Source organism: Chanodichthys erythropterus, chromosome 12 (assembly GCF_024489055.1).
Source record: "Chanodichthys erythropterus isolate Z2021 chromosome 12, ASM2448905v1, whole genome shotgun sequence".
NCBI lineage: Eukaryota > Metazoa > Chordata > Actinopteri > Cypriniformes > Xenocyprididae > Chanodichthys > Chanodichthys erythropterus.
In genome coordinates this window covers 45,816,996-45,841,881 of record NC_090232.1, presented here as the reverse complement: position 1 = coordinate 45,841,881, position 24,886 = coordinate 45,816,996, and the positions used below count along the sequence as shown (strand labels likewise).

The following is a 24,886-nucleotide window of genomic DNA, read 5'->3' as shown; positions in this document are numbered from 1 at the left end:
GGCGTTTTTAGTCATGAAATAAATATTTTTACAGATTTGAGTCCAGAAGTCGGTATCAGGAGCAATCGAAAGGTCTTCTTCCCATTTAATTGTTGGTAAAGTTAAGGTTTTATTTGAATTAGTTATAATTTTGTATATTTTGGAAAGTAATTTTTTCGGAGAGGATATATTAACTAAATCTGCTAATGCGGTAGGAAGGTGAAGATTGATAGTTCTATTGTTGATTTCGGATAACACGGCTGATTTTATTTGCAGATAATTCAAGAATTGATTGCTCCCGATACCGTACTCTTGGACTAAGTAGGAGAATGAAACAAAGTTGTTAGACTGAAAGATGTGATTTATATGTGTGATGCCCTTTTGTGCCCATTTATGGAAATTAAGTGTTTTTTTGTTACTTGTGAAATCAGGGTTGTTCCAGAGAGGGGTGAGTTTAGATGGGGCCTGATTGGAGTTTGTGATTTGATGATATTTCCACCAGACTGTCAGAGCAGAGGCTATTGTCAATGCTTTGAAACATGGGTGGCGTTTAATGGACTGGCTAAGGAATGGGATGTCTGATATGTGCAAGTTTTCGCAGAGTGATTGTTCTGTGTCTAGCCATATAATGTCTGATTGAGTGGGGTGAATCCATTTATATATGTATTGAAGTTGGTTTGCTAGTGAGTAATGGTAAAAATGTGGCGCTTCTAATCCTCCTAGGGATTTGGGTTTTTGTAAAGTGCTTAATTTTATCCGAGGGGGTTTATTTTTCCAGTAGAATCGGGTAATGATGGAGTCTAAAGATTTGAACCAATTGAGAGAGGGTTGGGTTGGGATCATTGAGAATAATAGTTTATTTTTGGAAGTACTGTCATTTTGATTATAGCTATTCTGCCCTGAATGGAAAGTGGTAAGTTGTGCCAGCGGTGAAGGTCGTCTTCTATTGTTTTCAGTAGAGGAGTGAAGTTGAGTCCAGTCAGCTCTGACAACCTGGAGGAAACCCTAACACCTAAATAAGTGATGTGTCCTGTGCATAGAGGAATAGGTGATACCTGGGCTACCACATCCCATTTGGTTTGATGTAATGGAAGAATTGTAGATTTATTCCAATTTATTGCATAATCTGATATTGTAGAGTATAAATCAATGGTTTTAATTATTTCTTGCAGAGATAATTGAGGATTTTGCAGAAAGAGTAAAATGTCATCAGCATATAAACTAATCTTATGTTGTGTTTGAGGTGTGTGGATTCCTCTGATGAGTGGGTTCTGACGGATGGCTGCTGCTAAGGGTTCAATGAAGATGGTGAATAAAGAAGGAGAGAGTGGGCATCCTTGCCTAGTCCCCCTGTGCAGTGTGAAGCTTTGTGATGTTAGTCCATTGGTTGTGACTGTGGCAGATGGTGCTGTGTTTAAAATTTTAACCCAATTAATAAACGACTCACCAAAGCCAAATTTTTGTAATGTGGTGAATAAAAAGTTCCAATTGACTCTGTCAAAAGCTTTTTCTGCATCTAAAGTGCACTGTAAAAAATGACCGTGATTTTAACAGTAAAAGACTGTAAAAATGCTGCGGTGAAAAACTGTTGATTGGTTTACAGAAAGTTTCCGTACTATATACGGTGAATAACTGTAATAGATCTAACGGTACATTTAATGTAATTTTACGGTAAAATACCGTTAAATTCACAGTTTTTGGACGTGAAAAATAACAATTCATTGTAAAATTTACAGTGAAAAACCGTAAATTGACATTCCCACAATTCCCTGCGTGACACTTCACATTTGATATATTTTCATTGAAATAACTCTGTTTCTTCTTAGTTTTTCTCATTTTTTTCTAATCAGTTATGTACATTAGGGTTTTATGTTACATCTAATGTTGTTAAATTAATGTTTATTGCATTTTTAAAATTTCATGCATGTTACCATGATGGTGTTTAGTGTGTGTGTGAATGACACTGTGTGCACCTTCTATATATTAGTATTGTCTTCCTCAGCTTGTGGAAAAGCTGCTTGTGATGAACTTTGATTCATCATGTGACTCTCATCACCACTGTGTTTGGTGACTGTCAGTGTATTATAAAGGTACAAAACAGATATTAGTACTTCATTAGGTTGGTAAATTAACATTATATCAGTTAATGAAATACGTTATTTTACCGTAAATTTAACAGATTTAAAATGTAAAATTCACATGTAACTCCGTAAGTATGTTTACGGTTAGATGTCATTTTTACAGTATTGTTCTGGTAACCACAGCTGCCGGTATTTTTCCGTAGAAACAACGGGATTTTTTTTACAGTGTGACTATAATGGTATTTTCCTGTTGTATTGATGAATAATGGATTAAATCGTATAGTCTGCATGTGTTGTTGGATGCCTGCCTACCTTTAATAAAACCAGTCTGATCCGGGTGGATTATGAATGGGATAATTTTTTCAATTCTATGTGCAAGAACTTTACTGATTATTTTGATGTCTACGTTGATGAGAGATATAGGTCGGTAGTTTGACGGAAGTGTTGGGTCTTTATTAGGTTTAGGGATAAGTGAAATATTGGCTGTGTTCATGTGCACCGGTAATCTTGAATTTTCTTTTATTTCCGTTACTGCTCTGATGAATAATGGAGATAAAATGGACCAGAAATGTTTATAGAACTCAGCAGGGAACCCATCGGGTCCTGGTGCTTTATTGTTTGGCATTCGACTTAAGGCAATATGGAGTTCTTTTTCTATGATTGGTTCATCTAGTGCGCTTATTTGTTCGGTGTTGAGTTTTGGGAGTTGAATATTATTGAAAAATGAATTAATATCGTCTTGTCTTGTGTTATTATCAGATGAATAGAGTTTAGCATAAAAGTTTCGAAATATTGTATTTATTCCTTGTGGAGATTTGGTAGGCTTCCCTGCTGAGTCCTTAATAGTTGCAATTGTTGCTTTTTCTCTGTTTCTTTTAATCTGATTGGCCAAATATTTACTTGATTTGTTGCTATGATGGTAGGTTTCTTGACAGAGTCTATGAATTAGAAATTGAGTTTTTTTATTTATGATTTCGTTTAGCAGGAATTTTTGTTTTCTTAATTCATTATATATTACTTCTGTTGGGTTATTTGCATGTAATATTTCAAGTTCTTTTATTTTATTTTCTAGTCTGATTTCTTCTTGTTTTTCTATTTTCTTTTTATGGACGGAGAATGAAATGATTTTACCTCGTAATACTGCTTTGCCTGTTTCCCAAAGTAATGAAGCGGATAACTTTGGCGAGTCGTTTATTTCTAGGAAGGATGTCCACTCTCTTTTAAGATAACTGTCAAACTCTGGGTCTTTAAGGAGTGATATGTTAAAGCGCCATCTACTGATGTGTTTATGTAAATTAGCTGGATTCCATATGAATGTTACTGGGGCATGGTCACTGATGCTGATGGAATGGATTTTGTGCTCAGAGATATTTGGTAAGATTGAATTGCTGGTTAGGAAAAAGTCTATGCGAGAGTAGCTGTGATGGACTGGTGAGTAAAATGTATATTCTCTGTCAGTTGGATGTTGTAGCCTCCAACCATCGCCAAGGCCAAAATCTCTCATGGACTGTATTATTGTGTCAGTGGATTGCAAGTGTCTTTTATTACTTGTGGATCTGTCAAGTGATGGGTCAATTACGGTATTAAAATCTCCTCCTATAATTACCGGGCCGTTGGAAAGATCTGAAATGGAAGAAAAAAAAGTGTGGAAAAAGGCAGGGTTATCTGAATTTGGGCCGTAAATGTTGGCAATTGTTACCGGGTTATTGTTAATTGTTATGTTTATGATAATAAAGCGTCCTTCTGGGTCTGAAATAGTTGTATTATGAACAAATTTAATTTTTTTGCTTATCAAGATACATACTCCTCTTTGTTTTGAATTATAAGTGGCTGAAAATGAGTGAGTGAATCGTGCTGATCTTAGGGTGTTTTGTTTTGAATCTGCAAGGTGTGTTTCTTGTAGTAAGCATATATCTGCCTGTAGATTATCCAAATAGTTGAGAACTTTATTTTTTTTTTGTCTGAGAGCTAATGCCACGGATGTTCCAGGTTATGAATTTGAGTTGCATGTTGGGCTAATATTTCTATACTGACATATATATTTGTAAATGAGTTGTGAAAAAAAAAAAAAAAAAAAAAAAACAGAACAGTAAGACATAACACTAGACAAACATGAACATTTACAGCAAAGCACATAATAAAACAAAAAATACAAAGTTTGAAAAACAAAACATAGGTGACTGAAGTGCATACTTATAGTGCAGCGAGACATATGTGCATTATATTATAGATACAAGAAATGAAGATATATTATGGCTGGGATTATATTGTTGTGGAAAGGGTTCTAGTAGAGCCAGGGGGTGATGTCCTTGTCTTTGAATAACTGTCCATCAATGTACAATTTGTCCACTGTAAGTATTGCTCTTTTGCCTTCTTTTATCATTTGCTTGCTGATGGGGATTAGCTGTTTACGTCTATGGATGATTTCTTGTGGAAACTGGTCGTTGAGTCCATAGTGAGTGTCCTTTAACTGTTTGCCTTGTCGATGAACCAATTCTTTTTGTTTAAAATGTTCGAATTTAACGATGATTGGGCGGGGTCGAGTGGCGTTATTGAGTTTTTTTCCCAGGCGGTGAACACGGTGAAAAGTGATGTTGTTAACAGTTTCTGTTGGGAGTTTGAGCTGTTTGACCATAAAATCCTTGATTGCTTTCTCGGGTTCGTCAGTGGGTGATTCAGCGATGCCGGTGAAAATTAGATTGTCCCTCATGCTGCGTGCTTGTAAGTCCAATATTGTTTCTTTCATTGTTTTATTTTCGGAGGTGATGGAGGCGAGCTGATTGGTAACAGAAGACAGTTGCGTTGTGAGAGTTGTAACGGAGTTTTGAAGCGAACTGTTTTCTTGCGTGAGCGTGTCAATTTGTTGTTGGCTGTATTCCAGGCTGTGGCGGAGTTGTTGAAATTCTTTGTGCAGTACTTCTATTAATGCTACTCTGGCGTCTAGTCCGGATAGTTTATTGTCTATGGATGTAAGTATGTCGCTTACCTCGGTACAACACGGGGGGTGCGGAAATATGGGTGAGGAAGATGCGTTGGATGCGTTGGATGAAGCCGGTGAGTCCGATATGCGCGGTTTTTTAGCTTTTTGAGAGCGTCCCATGATGCAGAGTCTATTGTAGTATTCGTCGATGTCTTCTAGATGATCCAGGTCCGAAATGTAATCCAGTTTATTGTATTTGTGGAAGGTAAAGTGAACAAACAAATAAACAAAGGGGGAAAAAAAACACACACAAGAAAAGTTTGCTGACTTCTAGCAGCAACGCGCTGCCATGTTCAATCACGCACCGTCTCGCGAGAGTTTAGCGTTCACAGAGCCATCTCCTTTTTTTTTCTATTAAACACAAAGGAAAATATTTTGAAGAATGTGTTTAACTGAACAGCACCATTTACTTTGCCACCATTTAGGGCACCATTGACTTCCATAGTAGTTTTTTTTTCCTACTATGGAAGTCAATGGTGCCCCAAAGTGGCCTGGTTACAAACTTTCTTCAAAATATCTTCCTTTGTGAGTTCTCGAAAAATGACAAATATTACCCAGAATGCATTGTTACAGTATATTTCTGTCGTATTTTTACAGCAAGGTTTAACAGTGTACAGCTCAGCACAGCCTCACTGAGAATCATCATAACCGTCTCTCTTGGTCTCCAGGTGTCGTGTGTCGCGATATCAGGTGTGCTGCACTTCCTCTTTCTCTCTGGCTTTGTGTGGATGTTCATTGAAGCTGTGCTGCTCTTCATCTGTGTGAAGAACCTATCACAGATCAGCTCCAAAAAGAGGGAGGTGCTTAGCAGTGGATTCCTGTGTGTGATTGGATATACGGTTGCTCTGCTTGTAGTGGGCGTGTCTGTCGGGCTGCTTCCTGAAGGCTACGGCAGCGAACAGTGAGTTGCTGTTTTTTGTAAGTTAATTTGGTTGGAAGAAAATGAAGCAGCAATGTGACATTTCTACCATCTGATAAAATAATATATATATCAAAGTCACCTACAAGATTAAAATTTGTAATATTTCAAATTAACACCAAAAATAGTATTTTTGATAAATGTATCTAGTGTTTTCCTCCAAACAGATGCTGGATTAAAAGGGATAGAGGTTTTATCTGGAGTTTTCTGGGTCCTGTTTGTGTCATACTAGCAGTAAGCACATTTCTTATTTCTCAATATTTTAATTTATATTAAATTGACAACGAGGTGATTAATTATTAATTTTCTACTTTTCAGTTAAACATGATTCTCTTCATCAACATCACCATCAATCTGAACTCAACTCTCAAAAATCTGAACGCTGAAGTTTCACAGATGAAACAAACCAAGTAACAAACATTCAGATTTAAACCCTGCAGAAAATATATAATAAATAAAGACATTAACTCTCTCTGTTCCTCTGCAGGATTATGGTATTTAAAACACTGGCTCAGTTTGTGGTTCTCGGTTGCTCCTGGATTCTGGGTTTCTTCACTAATGGCAGTAAGGTGCTGGAAATCCTCTTCCTGATTTTGAACTCCCAGCAGGGAACCTTCATCTTCCTGGTCTATTGTGTCCTCAATAATGAGGTCAGATATCACTCAATTTACGATCATAATCCATGAGAAATCAGAATATGAAAGACTAGTACAGTTGTTTACAGAAGCCCTAAACGGCCATGGATTATTATTTTTTTCTATCTAGTTTTCTCGTGATCTCGAGATAACAAAAGTTGTTTTCTCGTGATCACGACTTAATTTTCTCGTGATCTCGAGGAAACAAAAGTTGTTTTCTCGTGATCACGACATAACAAAAGTTGTTTTCTCGTGATCACGACATAAAAGTTCTTTTTACAATGATTGATTCTGAAACACTGTACCCCGATTCTACTGTTGCTATAGTAACAAACACAACTTTGACGCACATCTGATCAACGGATAAATCAAGCGCTCTTATATCTTGCTGATATTTCAGCTAAATGTTTACTTCACTTAATAATAAAGTTTACAATAAATAAATACATATAGGCTAATCAATCACTGTTCAATAAATGTACGCTTAACATATTGTTTGTGTAATTAACATAATATTCAACAGAGCATCTCAAGCGCAGGCAGAGTGCCCTCAGAAAGATGTCAGATTATTCTATAATTCTAAAACCTTTTAGATTAAACAAGGGCCCCCTTTCATCTGATTGCCATGCCACAGTGTCTTGTACCACAAGATTTTTTTTATTATTATTATTATTGTTATTTTTATATTTTTACAAATCTCATTTTATCAAATCATTTTATATAAGCACAAACACACTAAATATTCCATGCTATTTAACACATTAAAAACAAATGCATTAACTCCAGATATGAACTCCAAACAAACAGGTTGCCAAAAGCAGCAAAAACATTTGTCATACTTCAGTCATACTTCCTCAATGATTACTTTACCATGAATACTTTAAAGAGATAGTTCACCCAAAAATGAAATTGTGATTTTAATTTTTGGGTGAACTATCCCTTTAAGGACAAGGGTCCGCATAACTATTAGGATGCTGTCACTTTAAGACCTGCATGAGTCCGATTTTCTCAACTCACTTCAGACATAACCAATTGTGTTTATGTAAACCTTTTGTGTATTTGACAGTATTATAGCGCAATCAGACGCGAAAGATGAAGTCCAGTAGTCAGGTGCTGTTTGACAGGCTTAAATGTGTGTGCACGCTTCGGGTGTATGGGGTCGGAAAAAGCGCATCTCAGAACAGCACACAAATGACATGTTTAACTGGCAGGGCTTTAAAGCACATGCAAATAAAGAACTTTTGTGATTGCGAATAAGTGCAGTGTCCCGTGAGTGTGCAAAGGCCTTAACTCTACCGCTGTGTTAACGTGTGATGTGAAAGTGTCGAGGTCGAGTTGTACGGATGGAGGCACCAGAACTGCAACTGATAGAATGTGCTTCAAAGGCAGATAGTGGAGACAAATCACACGACATTAGTGTTCGTCAAAAAACAGTAGGAAAGTTAATTCGGGATTTTTACACGGGTGATGATGATGATGATGAGAGAAAAACACTGACATTCAGAATTCAAACGGCAATAAAATCAATCGACTCATCCCTGTAAATGTTGAAAACACCTTACGTTTTCATGAGAAACAATTACCATCCGAATAGGGCTTAACTCGTTATAAGAATAATAACTTGCTGCAGCTGCTATCTCACCTTCTTCAACGTGTAAAGCACGCAGATCGGCGAAGGTGTCGGTGGGTGAAGATAATTGTGAGCTGCCGCTGCACGCGGGGTTTTCCACTGGCTCGGATGTTTTATGTGAACCGAAGTAGTTCGTTAGTTTTGGAATTTTTGCTGTAAGATTAGCATCCCTTTTCTCCCTTTCAAGCTTATTTTTCCTTTTTTGCGCACCACTATCACTTTGTTTTATCATTTTGAACACCAGCGAGGCTGAACAAGCAATAAAGGCCAATTTCCCATTTTCTAGTCTACATGCGATAGCATAACGCAAAGAGGCGTTTCCCGATGTCATGGCGCGAATTGTAAAGTGATTTTGATTGGATGGTGATTTATCAGTCAGGCACATTTTCCAATCATTTTTTCTTGTTATTTTATTAGACACAAATCAACCACCTATGACTTGTCAATCTCATTTCCTCCAGCCAATCACGGGCCCCCTCTACCCGCGGGCCCTGGGGCTTCAGCCCCACCTAGCCCTTATGTTAATCCGGCCCTGATTACATAATGTGTTTGTTATTTTTATTCGTCATGAGGTGCAATACTCCAGATTTCCAAAAAACAAAACAAAACTTTAATTCAGTTGGTAAGCTAAAACAATCTTGCTGTTTGCTGTTTGAGAAGCGTGTTTATGTGTATGTGTGTTGTTTCCTACAAAGTAATGTAGAAAATACAATAGGTCACTATCACTGAATTAAATGACAAAGGCTATAAATCATATTTCTTATCAATATACATTAAGTGACATATTTAGGTAAACGAACACTGAAACTCCCTTACGAAAAACTAGTATACGTCAAGTTCATTTGATCAAGTATACTAAAGTAATGTTCAAGTATAATATCAATGTACTAGTGGTAAACTTGTAAGTGTACTATTTTAATACCGCTTGGGACTAAATTGGCCCAATTGAAGTATACGTTTAAGTGTACTATAAGTGTAACAGTAGTAAACTTTAACTAGTTCACATTTGTACTGCATCTGTACTAAAAGTGAACTTATACTAGTATACTAGTAGTTTACTATTTTAATACTAGTAGTAGCTACATTTTTAGTATACGAAAGTACACTTTGAAATATACTCTCAGTAAACTGCTAGTTTAGTGCAAGTATACTTTTAAGTTTTCTGTAAGTGAACATGACATCACACTTATAGTTTACTTTTTATATATTATTTTTGCACTTTAAGCATACTTCTATGTTCCTACACAGCAAAAACTGCAGTGTTAAATTAACTCTCCAGGGAGTACAGGTGAGACCATACTCAAGAGTGTTAAAGTTAATGAGATAATTAAGTGATTAATTGAGTGATGATTGACCATTATTGAAGACACCTGATGATAACAAGCAGAATCACCAAAGGAGAAAATCACAATTTTTAAGCCACCATCGTGGAGATGAGGGTTTGCTTTAGTTGGGCTCTTGACCCTTGACTTGTTAAAATAAAGTTTTGTTTGGGCTGTTTTAACTGAGTTATAACATCCAGACAAACAAGTGGAAAAAATGGTCAGGTGATGTTGGTTATGTTTTTACATAATCATTATTTGGTCTGAATATCTGAGCTCATATAGAGCCCAATCTCTGAGTTAGATTTACGTTATTGATTACAGCAGCACAAGATCCGCTTTATCAACATAATCTGAAGGATTTCACAAACAGTTGTTCTGAGCAAAAAAAAAAATATATATACTTCTCTTAGGCACACACAGACACCAAGAATCAGCCTGTGAATCTCAAGGACGGTGACAAGCAACATATTCTGATCAACAGATCAACTCTGAACATTAGAAAACAAGCTACTAAAAAGTCACATAAACGGAACAAAATAAAATATGAGAATAAAGAAAATTACTAAGACAATTCAGCTCATAATTTATTCATGCAGCAATGCATGATGGGAGCCATGGATGAATTTTGATTGGTGGCTCCCAGAATGCACTGCAACATGCTTTATTATTCTCACCATTGTTGAGATTCACAGGCTGATTCTTGATGTCTGTGTGTGCCTAAAAGAAAGATTTTTTTTGCTCAGAACAACTGTTTGTGAAATCCTTCAGATTATATCGATAAAGCTGATCTTGTGCTGTAGAATCACAGTTCTGCTGTAATCAATAACATAACTCTAACTCAGAGATTGAGCTCTAAATGAGTTCAGTGATTCAGACCAAATAATGATTATGTGAAAACATAACCAACATCACCTGACCATTTTTTCCACTTGTTTGTCTGGATGTTATAACTCAGTTAAAACAGCCCAAACAAAATTTTATTTTAAAAAGTCAAGGGTCAAGAGCCCAACTAAAGCAAACCCTCATCTCCACGATGGTGGCTTAAAAATTGTGATTTTCTCCTTTGGTGATTCTGCTTGTTATCATCAGGTGTCTTCAATAATGCTCAATCATCACTCAATTAATCACTTCATTATCTCATTAACTTTAACACTCTTGAGTATGGTCTATGGTATGGAGTTAATTTAACACTGCAGTTTTTGCTGTGTAGGAACATAGAAGTATGCTTAAAGTGCAAAAATAATATATAAAAAGTAAACTATAAGTGTGATGTCATGTTCACTTACAGAAAACTTAAAAGTATACTTGCACTAAACTAGCAGTTTACTGAGAGTATATTTCAAAGTGTACTTTCGTATACTAAAAATGTAGCTACTACTAGTATTAAAATAGTAAACTACTAGTATACTAGTATAAGTTCACTTTTAGTACAGATGCAGTACAAATGTGAACTAGTTAAAGTTTACTACTGTTACACTTATAGTACACTTAAACGTATACTTCAATTGGGCCAATTTAGTCCCAAGCGGTATTAAAATAGTACACTTACAAGTTTACTACTAGTACATTGATATTATACTTACTACATAAAGTATACTTGAACATTACTTTAGTATACTTGATCAAATGAACTTGAAGTATACTAGTTTTTCGTAAGGGCTGCGATGATTAAAATAGCGTCTTAAAGATACACAATAAGGTTCAAACAGAATACAATACAGTGACATCAAAATTAGTTTTAATAAGCAATAAGTTTAGTATCACACCGAACTATTGCGGTCGTGAAACTGTGGTGAGGCAAAGTCAGAACGATAACAGATAGCCTACACTTTCAAGCAAAATAATTATAATCAGTCATTTAACAGTTAAGTTAATCGTTTAAGGCACACAATATTGCACAAAATAAAGCGATCACGAAAACTATCTCTGTCCGAAACTCGTACAATCTGAGCCAATATGAACTAATACAGTAAAGTGGATATTTACAGCGCATCACCAGTTATATTTGGTAATATACTGCCACCTGTTGGCACATTTGTGTAATTTAGAGAAGAGATTAAGTCGTGATCACGACAAAACAACTTTTGTTATCTCGAGATCACGAGAAAATTAAGTCGTAATCATGAGAAAACAACTTTTGTTATCTCGAGATCACAAGAAAACAAGATAGAAAAAAAATAATAATCCATGGCCGTTTAGGGCTTCTGTAGTTGATTTCATGCAGGTTCTGTTTTATTTTGGCAATACATGTCTTTTATAGAGGAATGCCAGAGGAAATTGTTTAATCTGTTACTATTGTTCCATTTCCTTCCTGTGATGGAATGTTCAAATGGGCCAAAACTATTCAATCAAACAGCTGTCAGAAATTCTAGAATTCAAAAGGACACAGAATTCATTTGATCTACTGTCTGTGTCTGAATACATGGCATTAATCATTTCAAACTCCCAGCTTATAAAACAACAAATTTTTAGGCTTTCTCAAAGTTTGTCTTTCATTCTTTCCAGAAACAGAATTGCCTGGTTTCACAGACAGGGCTTAGGCTAAGCCAGGATTAGGCCTTATTTCAATTAGGGTATTTAAGTAGCTTCTATAAACATGCCCTAGAAAAAAACATTAATGTTGTGAATCTTGAGACAAAACAATGGCACTGACAACATTTTTAGACTTGTCAGTACAAGTTTCTTTCAGTTAAAACAGCTCAAACATGCATTCTAGACTAGCTTAAAGGATTCGTTCACTTTTAAATAAACTTTTGCTGATAATTTACTCACCCCCATGTCATCCAAGATGTTCATGTCTTTCTTTCTTCAGTCGAAAAGAAATAAAGGTTTTTGATGAAAACATTCCAGGATTTTTCTCCATATAATGGACTTCAATGGGCACCAAATGGTTCAAGGTCCAAATGACAGTTTCAGTGCAGCTTCAAAAAGCTTTAAACGATAACAGACAATGAATAAGGGTCTTATCTTGCAAAACGATCGGTCATTTAAAAAAAAATAAAAAAGCATTTGTATAAGCACAAATGCTCGCCTTGCTCTGTTCTGCGATGCACGTTCGTGACGTCACGTAATATGCAATTATGTTGAAAATGTCACGCTTATTTACAAGTTGAACGTGCAAATACTAAGTCAAACGCCGTTTACAAAAAAAAGGTAAAACAACAATGTCGGATGATTTTGAACTTCGAGGAGAAGATGAGTTTTTTGCCCTGGAAGAAAATTAGGCAGAGCCCTTTTAATTTACTCATTAAGCTCCTTTGTTTGCTCCATGTATTTAGTCCGTGTTCTCCCTTAGTCTTCGTCTGTTCTTGTTCGTGTTAGAGTCTATGTATATGTGTATTTCTACTAATTTGATCCTGTTTCCTGAGTATTTGTTATTAAAGCCTGTCTCCTTGAAGAATTCCTGATCTTGCCAGTTTATATACATCATGTTACGTGACAATATGGAAGAGAGGAAAAGTAAAGCATCAGTATTTATTTCTGAAAATGCAAATCTAGTCTCTTTTCTTACCTCTTTATTATAAAAAAAAATCCATTGTGGTTCACGAAGAGGTTAAATTGATGTCATTCAGCTCTTCTCGTCTCATTCTTCTACAGATCAGGCAGCAGTACAGGAAGTTCTTCAGATGTCTTTGCTGTGGACTCAAAAAACACTGAGGAATACAGCATGGAAAATGAGTGAAGTGCCTTTATTATACAGTGAATTATCACCACGACATAATCAGTGCTTTCAGATATTACATGTCAAACTCAAATACTGTCTGTAAATATTAGCTATTAGCCTAAAATTATACAAAGCTTATTATAGCTGTCATTATTATCTTACTTTTACTATTTCATCTTCTTTTTTTTTTCTTCTTTTTTTTTGGTGGTGGTGGTGGTTTTATCTTTATATTGTGTGGTGTAACTTTGTTGTTTTACTTGTTTCTGTAAAGCGCTTTGAGATGTACATTTAAAGGTGCTATAGAAAATAAAGTAATTATTATAAATTATAAATAATAATTGCTATTATTATTCATTTCTTTTTTCAGCATTATTGAGTTTCTCGTAAATATGAATGATTGGTATAGATTTTAGACTTATTATAAAAGACACATGATGATAATATCACAAAGTAAACATGTTAGTCTATTCCTATTCACAAGATATTATATATTGCAGCCTTTTTCAGGAATCTCTTCTAATCATGTCTAAAAAAAAATCATATCTGTTCCTTTTTTTTAGATTATTTATTTTACCCCTGCAGAATCATCTGTTTAACGAATAAATGGTAATAATAATAATAATAATAATAATAAGTTTAACCTTCATGGGTTCAACAGCCCCGTTTACTGCGGTGGATTTGCATCTGTGAAACAACATGTGAAGTAGTGAGATGAAACACAGTAGTATTTTTCTAATCCGAAGTTCTTTCTTTCAAAACATGTTGTCAGATGGGACATTAAAGCGAAGGTTCACCCCAAAATAAAAATTCTGTCGTAATTTACTCACTCTATTGTCATTCCAAACATGCATGACATCCAGAAGCGGCCATCAAGTGGATATTCATGTTAAAAGTCAGATCATTGACAATATGTTCGGGATTTGAGAGATTGATTTTTGTTTCAATAATTATATGTAATCAAAGTTCAGCTGTTACAGTTGGTTGATTGGTTTTTGCTTTTCTTTCAACTCTCTGAATTATTATCCTAAATAGGAAAATGTGTGCATAAACAGACTCTCTAAACCCATTTAAACTAAGACAGAATTTTCAGTGCAAACAAGATTTAACAGGGACAAGCTCTGAGGCTGAAGAGGGCTTTGACCTGATTTCTGGAGCTTAAGCGGGCTTTGGGCTAGGCTCTGGGGCTGAGGTGAGCTCTGGGCTGAGCTCGGGCTGGAGCACACTATAGGGCAGATTCAAGGACTGGAGCTGACACTGGGCTGTATTCAGGAGCTGGAGCCTTCACTAGGCTGTACTCAGGGATTGGACTCAACAATGGACTCTGGTCAGGGGCTGGAGACTCAGGCGTGGCGGCCATCTTGGCCGAGGGCTCAGTCAGGGCGCCATATTGGACGAGGGCTCAGTCATTGTGCCATCTTGGATGAGGGCTCAGTCATGACGCCATCTTGGATGAGGGCTCAGTCGTGGCGCCATCTTGGCCGAGGGCTCAGTCATGACGCCATCTTGGATGAGGGCTCAGTCGTGGCGCCATCTTGGACGAGGGCTCAGTCATGACGCCATCTTGGATGAGGGCTCAGTCGTGGCGCCATCTTGGACGAGGGCTCAGTCATTGTGCTATCTTGGACGAGGGTTCAGTCGTGACGCCACCTTGGACGAGGGCTCAGTCGTGGCGCCATCTTGGACGAGGGTGTGTGTTTCAGTGTCAGGTGGAGTGAGGAAAGGCCTAATTCTTGCGGTGTTTCTGAGATGATTGAATACAGATTTTGTAATACAGAGTCTAGTGAAGAGTCTAGTGTCAGATGAGTGTCAAAAATCACACCAAGGTTACGAGCTTGAGCAGATGGAAATATGACAATATCATCCATAAGTAGTAGAACTTTATCAGAACAATTCAGTTTTAAAAAATGATGGTGATCCATGTTTTTATTTCCTGCACACACTCTGAGAGAACTATAGAGCTGACAGTAGGATCAGATATGGAGCTGATGTAAATTTATGGGTATTATCATCAGCATAAAAGCGATACCCCAAACCATATTTCCTAATGATTTACACCAAAGGACGCATATAAACGCTAAACAATATGGGACCCTGGAACCCTGCGGAACACCATGGCAGACCATGTTGTTTCCCAAAAAACTAAATGGGAATGATCAGTGAGGTAACCCAGGAGAAAAAAAGTACATTTCAATAATGTACTTAGTTTTTTGCACACTAATTTTGTACTTAATATACTAAAAATTCTTCTTTAGTACTTCTTAAGATAATCTTAAGAAAATCTAAGTGTACTCAACTGTGCTATTTTGAGACACCATGAAATATGAACTAAAATGTGATTTTAATATACTATCTCTGTATTTAAAAAATATATATATTTAGTTACCACTTGTAGTACACTATGGGTTCAAATTTACTATAAGTAAGTACTTAAAAGTATTTTTCTTTTCCTGATTTAATTTAGAACAAATGTATGGCATATTTTGACTACTGAGAATTAAATGTAGGGAAACATTTGACTAAGCTTTGGCTAAATAAAAATTATAATTTTTTAACATAAACTTTGTATTTTATGTGTGTTTATAGAATAAAACCATGTGCACATGACCAGTTTATTATTTAATTACAATTTATAGTTCATAACAGATCAAATGTCATGAACAATTAATTCCAGCAACAGCACTGCACAACATTACCTTTCCTTCCTCAGCAAACCAGACTTGAACGGTCTACATTCAGTTTCCAGAAAAGCATAATTTCTATTCTTCTAATTATAAACAGAAAAGCAACTGTTTTTCTCTTTTCACAAGAAAAAGTAAGTTAGAATGGATTAATGCCATAAAAATGTATAAGTTTCGAAACACACTTTGTGAAGCTTTAAAGCATTTGAGAATCATTTGTTTTGAACCAGTGGTTTGGAGCGTGTACCAAACTAACAGTCACTTGATTTCAATATTGCAATGGTTCACCGCTAGGGAGCGATGATCTCTAAATCCATGAAGCTGTGTCTTTTCTTAAGCTCATTTTCTACTGCTTCTTCCTGTCATTCTGAAAGAAAGAAAGAATGTGAATTAATACATTAATAAATTATTTACTTCAAATTTCTGCTTGGTATAATATGTGGTATAAAATCTTAAACTAAAACATTCAATTAAATTCTGTTTAAATCTGAAAAAAAGCTTGTTCTTATTTGAATTTTCATATTTAGTCAACAGATGTCTGATATTTTCACTCTGACACTGAAGAGCATTAATGACTTTGGCTGAAGGTGAGGAGAGTTTAGTCTTTTATGAACGAGGAACATTTTCCTTGACATTCTCATACACCGGTTCAGTCAACTCAACATCACAAGCTTTACGTCTGTCATGACGAGGGCCGGAACGATTCATCTTCACCATTAAAAAACAGAATAGAGAGATAATAAATAACTAATGTCTAAAAACAGCACGAGTCATGAATTTTGGAGTTACTTGTTCAACTAATGATAACAAATACTTTTTGTCACCTGAGACTCCATTGTATCATTTCTCTTTTTCATCCTCCTGCTTCTCCTAAAAACAATGAATATGTTAACAGCAGATAGAATTAATATGTTCTTGTTGAATAAAGTTTTGTTTGGTTGGTGTTTTAATGGCATGTCAGCATCCTTGGCTATTTTCATGGAGAGTAATAAAAAAATTTATAAAAGAGCAATTGAAAAATTATTTGAGGTTAGACACCCAACAAAGGTACTGACAGGACATAAAAAACTAATTTTGGGGGTATTTGACTCAAGTCTGTATAGTTTGTCTGCACAATATTTTGTATTTCTGCAGGTGTCAGACTTGTGGAACAAACTGAAGTTAGTTTTCCTATTGGACGTTGAAAAATAAATAAATTTGTTATAAATGCAGTTAATCACATCAAACACCACACACACATCTTACCAAATCAGCAACAGCATGATGATCACTGCAGCTCCACAAATCACTCCAATGGATATGTATAATATCCCCACACGTCCTACATCTGAAATATATATATATATATATATATACATATAAAAAGATCTATATACATCCAAAAAGATTAATCTGCTTCACTTCAGAAACAGTAATGCAAGTATGAGCTGCAGTACCTTTAACAGTGAGAGAAACAGACGCTGATCTCTGAGATCCATATTTATTCTGAGCCTCACAGTAGAAGCGTCCACTGAAACTGGAGTTAAAGCTCTGTCCAGATCCAACAGCTGAGGTTTCATTCTCCTTAAACCAGCTGAAGTTCAGAGCAGGAGGGTTTGAATCACTGCTGCAGTTCAGAGTCACTGAATCTCCTGACACTATTTCACCAGATGGACTGATGATGGACACCAATGTATTTCGGGGGGAATCTAGAGGTAAAACAACATGCTTTTATTATTATTCATACCTCCATCATCAAAAACTGATACATTTTTATACTGAATCGCTTTCCCAAAATTGAACTTGAAGGAAAAAAATGTCATAAATGTTTTTATTCATCTGGTATTGCAAAAACTATTGATTGCATTTCAGCCACAAAACAACAGAGTTTAGATTTAGATTTTAAAGCTACTGTAAGTGTAACGCGTGTAAATATATTGTTAAATTATTGCATAAATGGTGACAGCGCCATCTATCTGGTAAATGATGGCATTTAGTGAGTGAAATGAATAGGGACAGCCAATACATGGGTTTCATGTGACGTCACTGTATTCTATCGCCGCCATATTTGTGACCGGTCACAGCTGCGCGCCCTGTTAAAGTCTATGGTGACAGCAGCTACAACTACCAGAGGAAGGCCAACGAAACGCTCTCAGAAGGTTCACAACAAGTTTATAATATATCTTGGATATGTGGTGCTGTTAGCCATTTCAACAGTCGTCAGAACTACACATTTATTTGATCCCAAAGTAGTTAGATCGGCAGAATTATTTTGTACAGATAAAACGTATTAATTTTATTAAGTATAAATATCTGATTAATCTCATAATGGATGTGTTTCGTTGAGGTAAATAACCCACAGAGCTGATGATCATCTATAGCTTCAGCGCGAGCGCTCAAAAAGTAAGACAAAACATTAATATGATTGGGACTGTCTTCTTCTTATACACAGGGGCGGGTCTACGTGGTGGCCCGTGGAAATTCGATTGGCCACCCCAGGTGCCCCAGGTGCCCCCCCTATGATTTTGTTAGACGGTCTGCCAGTCACCTCCGAATAGAATCCAGCTGTTTTAAGGCCAATTCACACCACCTCGACAACGGCCAACAAACTCGTCTGTTGGAGTTTGTTGGATCGGTGTGATACCCCTGTTGGCGTTGGTCGGAGTTGGTTTTCACCCGACTGAACATGTTTAATCGGTGTTTGTCGGGTCGGGGAATGTCTGCGCGGTGTGAACAGTTTTCCAACAGACTGCAACAAACTCTGACGTAATCTGACCTGTTCACGAACCGTTGCCATGACGATGATGCAAGTCCCCTGCAAAGACAGCTGTTTGATCGCGCCCGCGCCTCACGCACACACAACAAAGTACTGGAAACGTGACATCGCAGCTTGTTCGTTATAAAAAATAAAATACAGTTAAAAATAAAAATATACAAAAGGTACAATAATAGTCCATAGTGCAATCCGTGCCTTTCAGCAAGAGCAGCTGCTCCACTTCACCGAAAGAGAGAGGTAACGTTATAACCACCATGAGAGCAACGCAGGTTTACCTTCAGTTTCGTTTTCTTAATAATTTGTTTTGGCTTGTTTAGCTACATGGTTGTATATGCTTATGGGTCTCGTTAATAAAAAGTTTAAAAACCAGTGTATCCCAACCGCAGCGCAATAGGTTACGATCAGATCGATGGCTACAGCGTTTCGGATTTCAGGTTACTATTTTTGTTTTGCCTCAATACTTTAATAAACTGAAAATATATATGATACTATATTATTAATGTAATAAACTTGCGTGACAATATTGTTAACATGGTTACACGTATGTAGTTGTGGAATTTTCCCAGTCAGACGTCACTCGTTTGTTGGTGTTTGTTGGTGTTTGTCGGTGCGGTGTGAATTGGCCTTTAGTTGAGGTCTGCCTTCTTTCTTTTTCGACTGCCTTCCTCTCTTTCTGCTACTGTTTTTATTGTTTCTAAACTAAAGACTGTTCTATATTAGCTGAGCACAATGTAATGGTTCCATATTTTATTTTTAAACTGTGGTGTTTTCATTTGAACTGTTACAGTGCTAAAACTTTAACTCTGTGTTACTCAGCTTTTTTGTATATTAATCTGAAAGAAATGTTGAATGAAACACTATGATGTTTTGGCCAAACCATTTGATTTATTACAGTGGGGGGATTTTTTTTTAAATGTATTTATCATTGTTTGAAAGAGATGGTGAATAAAACTACTGTATATTGTAATGGCCAAACTACTTATTAAAAGCAAATAGTTGACATCGTTTCTGCTTCTGGGTTTTTAAAATTGCTCATTATTAAAATTGCTTTTATTTTATAAACTTGTTAGTTTTATTAAAACACTAGAAAATAATAAACACTGGCTCTCAAATTTAACTTAATGGATATATACAGGGATGACAAAAAAAACTAAATTAATCAAAAATGTGCTTTATTACTACATTTGTTTACAAGTAACGTTTTTCAAGTTAAAAAAAAAAATCAATAGGATTTATGTAATATACTGTAGAATTTAGCTTTTTTTTTTTTTTTTTGGTCACTGGCGGCCACCCCATTTGGAGGCAGTGCCCCAGCATGGCCCCCCCACTGAAAATGTTCTAGACACGCCCCTGCTTATACATGATATTATAATCGTATATACTTGTAAAATAACGTTGTGAATTATTTGGGCTTATTTGCTGTGTTTCGGAGTTTCAATGACGTTACTTCAAGTTCATCTGTGCGTGATTTTGTGCAAATAGTAGTACTAGTTGTAATATTATTTTTTATTTTGTATTAATATCTGGATTATTTTATATAGGATGTGTTCCGTTGAGTTAATTAACTTTCAGTTTATGGGTTTTTTAGTCTCTTCAGCTTCAGCGTGCGCAGCTCAAACAGCAGTGATTAAGTCATTAAAATGTTTAACGTTACTACACAGTAATATTAAAACTTTAATATTTCTTTTAGAAAATGAATGCATTATTTTTAATAACTAGCTCTTATATTGTTCTAGTATTATTTTCATCAACACATAGTTTGATTAATAATAAGGATCATGAACAATAACAGATTTTTTTTCTCAAATCATCTCATTTTGATAACAGTATTTGAGCTGCGCGCGCTGAATGAACACCCGTAAACTGAAGCACTTTGCTAGAAGGTTAATTAACTCAACGGGACACATCCTATATAGGGTAATTCATATATATTTATACAAGATATACATAAAATTACAACTTATATTTGCACAAAATCATGCACGCATGTACTTGAACTAAGTAATGTAGTCAGCTGGTGTCGTGAATTTGTTCATCCTGTAACAACACGCCGAAACACAGCAACTAGAATTCACAATATTTTCAAATAAATCAAATAAATTTGTAGTTCTGACGACTGTTGAAACGGCTAACAGCACCACATATCCCAGATATATTATAAACTTGTTGTGAACCTTCTGAGAGCGTTTTGTTGGCCTTCCTCTGGTAGTTGTAGCTGCTGTCACCATAGACTTAAGGCTTGTTCGACTTGATGCAGCGCCGCAAAGACCGATCGGCGGCTGACTTGAAGCAGTGCATGCCGGTAAGATATGTTGTCCGACTTGAGACAACGCTGACATCATGTGACTGTGACGTATGGCTTTAAAGTACCGCGAGAGCGATTCGAGATCAGCCGCCTGTGTTAGCCAGCGCTGTTTCTCAAGAGGAGCTGCACGAGCTGTGATGACGACACAGCTGTTTCATGATTGGCCGGATTTACCGCATGACAACGATCACGTGTGTTTTGTGTTTATTGTCACGCCTTCAGCTCCACTAATGCTCAAAAATCTGTGTTTTTATAACAGTTAAAGCTCTTTTCATGTAGTCGCGATGATATATTGTGTCATGTTTATCAAAATAAAACGGATAAAAAACAAAGTAAAAAACAAAGACCCCACTACATTGTTATTTAAATAACATATGCTTATGTTGAACTTTATTCTTGTAAAAACAGACGCTGTAAGCAGTACATAAAGTTTTGAATGAAAAGGTCTCTGAAACATCAGTGTATTAGTCAAATACTGCATTTATTTCACTTCAGCTGTGATAAAGTATGCAAACTGATGCAAACGCAGCGCGAGCGTCACTACGGGAAGCAGAAAGTGTCCGACTTCACGTCTCCGTTTTCAGCTCCTCCCCGCCTGCACGCGGCTACTCTCGCCGATCGGTTGCATCCGGCCGCAGCCGATGTCGAACACACCTTTAAACAGGGCGAGCAGCTGTGACCGGTCCTAAATATGGCGGCGGGCATAGCGGAAGTGACGTCTTTGAAACCCATGTATAGAGTTAATGAGAGATGCTGTGGGTAAGTTACACGGGCGGGAATAATTAGTTAAAAGTGTTCAAAACGCATAAATATTTGTTTTATTGTAAATTTACCTTGCAGTGAACATGTTAGGGATCTGTGGATACATGTTTGGCGTCGAATGTGTTATTTTACATTGAGTTATTTCGACTTTGTGTAACGAGGCTTGATCGTAATTTATGTGTGTTATTTTTGTGTTTTATAGGATTGATTAATTCCTTGTGCTCCTTATTTCCACTTTATGCGTCTCCATTGTGCAGGTGTGTTGTGGAATGTGATGTTCTAATGTGTTTAATTGAATAATTGTTTATTCTTATTGAGTTCACCGCAAGGTGGGGATGTTTTCCTCCACATTGAGTATATTTTAATTCTTTTGTAACTAATTGAAAATGTTAATTATATCTCTCAACTATACCTCTATACAGTTACAAAGCTAAAAGATTTAATTGATTTAAAAGGATTAAAGCCATTTTGCTAACTTCAACCACATGCCCTGATTCACACCATGACCTGAAGAAAGCTATACATCCACTTTCAAGAGCTTTACAAAAACAATTAGACTAGACTATACTACATCTATACTATAATAAAATATTTGCAGTATCTATGTTTTAGTTAGAATACATGGTTAATGAATGGACGGGTGTCTTATCTTTGTGTAGTTACAGCTTCCTCCAGCAGGGGGCAGACGAGACAAAGCTAAACAGCCAAACTGCTCTCTGACTGGCTGGGTTTTCAGGTTAAAGACATGCAGGCCACTCTTCTAACACTTTACTGTTGCTTACAGACCTAGACCTTCTCGCACATGACGCTGAGGCTGACAGCAGGAGAGGGCAGATGTTCTTGTCCTCTGACGGCACAGCTGTAACTGCTAGAATCACTGCGGACTGACTGAAGCTGCAGGATGTTGCTGTGGAAGTTTAAAGTCTGTCCATTTTTGTACCAGATGAAACTCTCTGTCAGATCGCAGGTAGTTCTACATGTCAGATTGACCGTTTCTTTCTCCAGAACCTGCTCTGGAGCCTGAACCTGAAGGGCTGGAGGACACAAATCCTTCTAACCATGAACTAAAACTACTAACAGTTTGTTAAATAAATAAATAATTGAAATGAAGGACAGAAGTGGATTACCAGAAACTTTAAGTTGAATTCCTGGTTGACCAATCCATCTTTGTCCTTCAGTTGCAGTTATTAATCTGAAACAATACTCTTTCTCATCATCTTCAGTGACGTTGTGCAGTCTGAGAACAGCAGTTTTGTTTTGTCTGTCTTCAATGTATTTAACCCTGTCTTTATACTGCTGATATTCTTTTAAACTTTTGATCTTTTCATCTGGTTTCTTGATCCAAAAGGTTTCTGTCAGTGGATACTGCTGAGGGTATCTGTATGTGCATGACATGTTTACTGTGGATCCTTTGAGAGCACATATTGATTTAGTTTCATAAATCACATTCCAGTTTTCTCCAAAAACTCCTGAAACACACAAAACACTTAGAAGACAAATGGTCAAGTATGAGTTATGTGTAAATGCAGCTAAATAATATCTATCACTTGTTGCTGGAGAGATGGCACAGTGTGAGAAGTGTAAAAAGTCCTGCTGAAGGGTGTGGCAGAAATGATCACACTGACACAGAACTGTGAAAAGCGAACACATCAACAGTTTAAAGGCGTAACCACATGTCCTCTCTCGCCAACCAACCCAAAGTCAGCAAAAATGATTGACAGGCAGAGAGTGTTTCTGATAGGTGGACTGTAGAATAGATAGTTAATGCATGCTTTAAAAAACACAAAACAAGCTCTATAACATCTGTGACTCACCAGAAGTCAAGAGCAGAAACATTAGGGAATGAAGAGTCACTCTGGTGCTCCTCACCACGGGAACCATCACGGCTCTATAAACAAACATAAATACACACATCCACTTTATACACTGCAAAACTCGCAATAAAGTTTCTGAAAGTGTCTTTGTTTAAGTATAAAAAGAACAAAGAACAAAAAAAGTGCTGCTCAGAAATAGTTTTAGTGACTCGCCAACACCAAACGACTGATAAGATCAGTGGCGTCGAGGTGTTGCACTGCTGAGCTGGTCATTGCTCATGCATGCTAAGAATTAGTCTCAATCAAGCTTATGTCTTTTGCTCTAGACTGCACCTTTTTTTTTTTTTTTGCAGAAATCAAACAGCCTGTTTGAGACTGTCTACACTGGACGGGACAAAGCGACCATTGCCAAAACCATTTTTCCTTCATGTCAGAATTAGTGCATACTTTGAGCATGTCAGAAATATAACACACATCAGTTTACTGTCATACAGACAGTGGTGACAGCTTCACTGGTTATTATGGGTTCTAATGGCTTTTGTTGCGTTGTGCTGCTTGTGTCCGGTGTATAAACAGTGTAAAAGTAAAAGTCAGGATTTGAACACTAATAAATGAGGGCTTTACAGCTTCTTACATTGCAGCTGCCCTGCCACCAAATCATATTCATCATAATATTACATATCTACAAAATGTTTGCATTATTTTGTCTCCTGCACTTACTTGCCAAGCTTAAAGTGCAGCATCCTCTGTGATATAAGGGTCCACTAAGGTCCTGTTTGGTATAACGTGGGTAAAGAAAAAAAGCCCCAAAATGTGTTCTTTTTTTCACACCCCTACATTTTACAAACTCATCAAGTATGTAAAAACTCTGCAGTAGCATTCTTCACTAGTACTCAAAGTGCAAATTGTGAGTTTGAAGACTGAACAGACATATATGATAACATTTCCTGTGTCACACTGATTCATAATGCTCTGAAGCTTCCTGAAGCAGTGTTTTAAAATCAGCCATTACTATATAAGTCCTTTTTTTTTTTTGGCACACCAAAAATATTCTCATCGCTTTATAATAATATTGAACCACTGTACTCACATGAACTGATTTAAATATGTGTTTAGTACATTAATGGATCTTGAGAGAGGAAATGTCATTGCTCCCTATGGAGGCCTCACTGAGCCATCGGATTTCAAGAAAAATATCTTAATTTGTGTTCTGAAGATGAAAGAATGTCTTACAGGTGTGGAACGACATGAGGGCGAGTAATTAATGACATTATTTTCATTTTTTGGTGAACTAACCCTTTAATATACAGTATATGAGCACAGATTAGGAGAGAAAACATGTAAAGTGCCGACAGTTGG

General features: G+C 36.5%; 2 protein-coding genes and 1 long non-coding RNA gene across 5 annotated transcripts in view; 1 reads left to right on the top strand and 2 right to left on the bottom strand.

Moving 5' to 3' along the window:
* Positions 1–13,206, top strand: part of LOC137032389 (adhesion G protein-coupled receptor E3-like) — a 34,630-nt gene extending 21,424 nt beyond the window's left edge. The window contains exons 13-17 of the mRNA XM_067404145.1: positions 5,709–5,941; positions 6,127–6,193; positions 6,278–6,369; positions 6,447–6,609; positions 13,147–13,206. Of these exons, the coding sequence (XP_067260246.1) occupies positions 5,709–5,941; positions 6,127–6,193; positions 6,278–6,369; positions 6,447–6,609; positions 13,147–13,206 (615 nt within the window). The remainder of the gene's footprint in view (positions 1–5,708; positions 5,942–6,126; positions 6,194–6,277; positions 6,370–6,446; positions 6,610–13,146) is intronic.
* Positions 13,207–15,822: 2,616 nt separating this feature from the next.
* LOC137031966 (uncharacterized) lies at positions 15,823–20,936 on the bottom strand. Of its 3 annotated transcripts, none has more exons than XR_010896633.1 (5): positions 20,821–20,936; positions 17,328–17,579; positions 17,137–17,218; positions 16,716–16,761; positions 15,823–16,258 (listed from the first exon to the last, which is right to left on the bottom strand). It is a non-coding gene; the product is annotated as an uncharacterized lncRNA (long non-coding RNA). The 3 variants fall into 3 exon arrangements; XR_010896632.1 differs by lacking the exon at positions 20,821–20,936 and adding an exon at positions 17,897–18,034; XR_010896631.1 differs by lacking the exon at positions 20,821–20,936 and having other exon boundaries at positions 17,328–18,034.
* Positions 20,937–22,337: 1,401 nt separating this feature from the next.
* LOC137031965 (uncharacterized) lies at positions 22,338–23,622 on the bottom strand. The gene is made up of 3 exons (XM_067403370.1): positions 23,528–23,622; positions 22,841–23,182; positions 22,338–22,747 (listed from the first exon to the last, which is right to left on the bottom strand). Exons 1-3 carry the CDS (start codon positions 23,613–23,615, stop codon positions 22,500–22,502), a joined length of 678 nt encoding a protein of 225 aa, XP_067259471.1. The 5' UTR covers positions 23,616–23,622; the 3' UTR covers positions 22,338–22,499.
* Between the last annotated feature and the right edge of the window lie 1,264 nt (positions 23,623–24,886).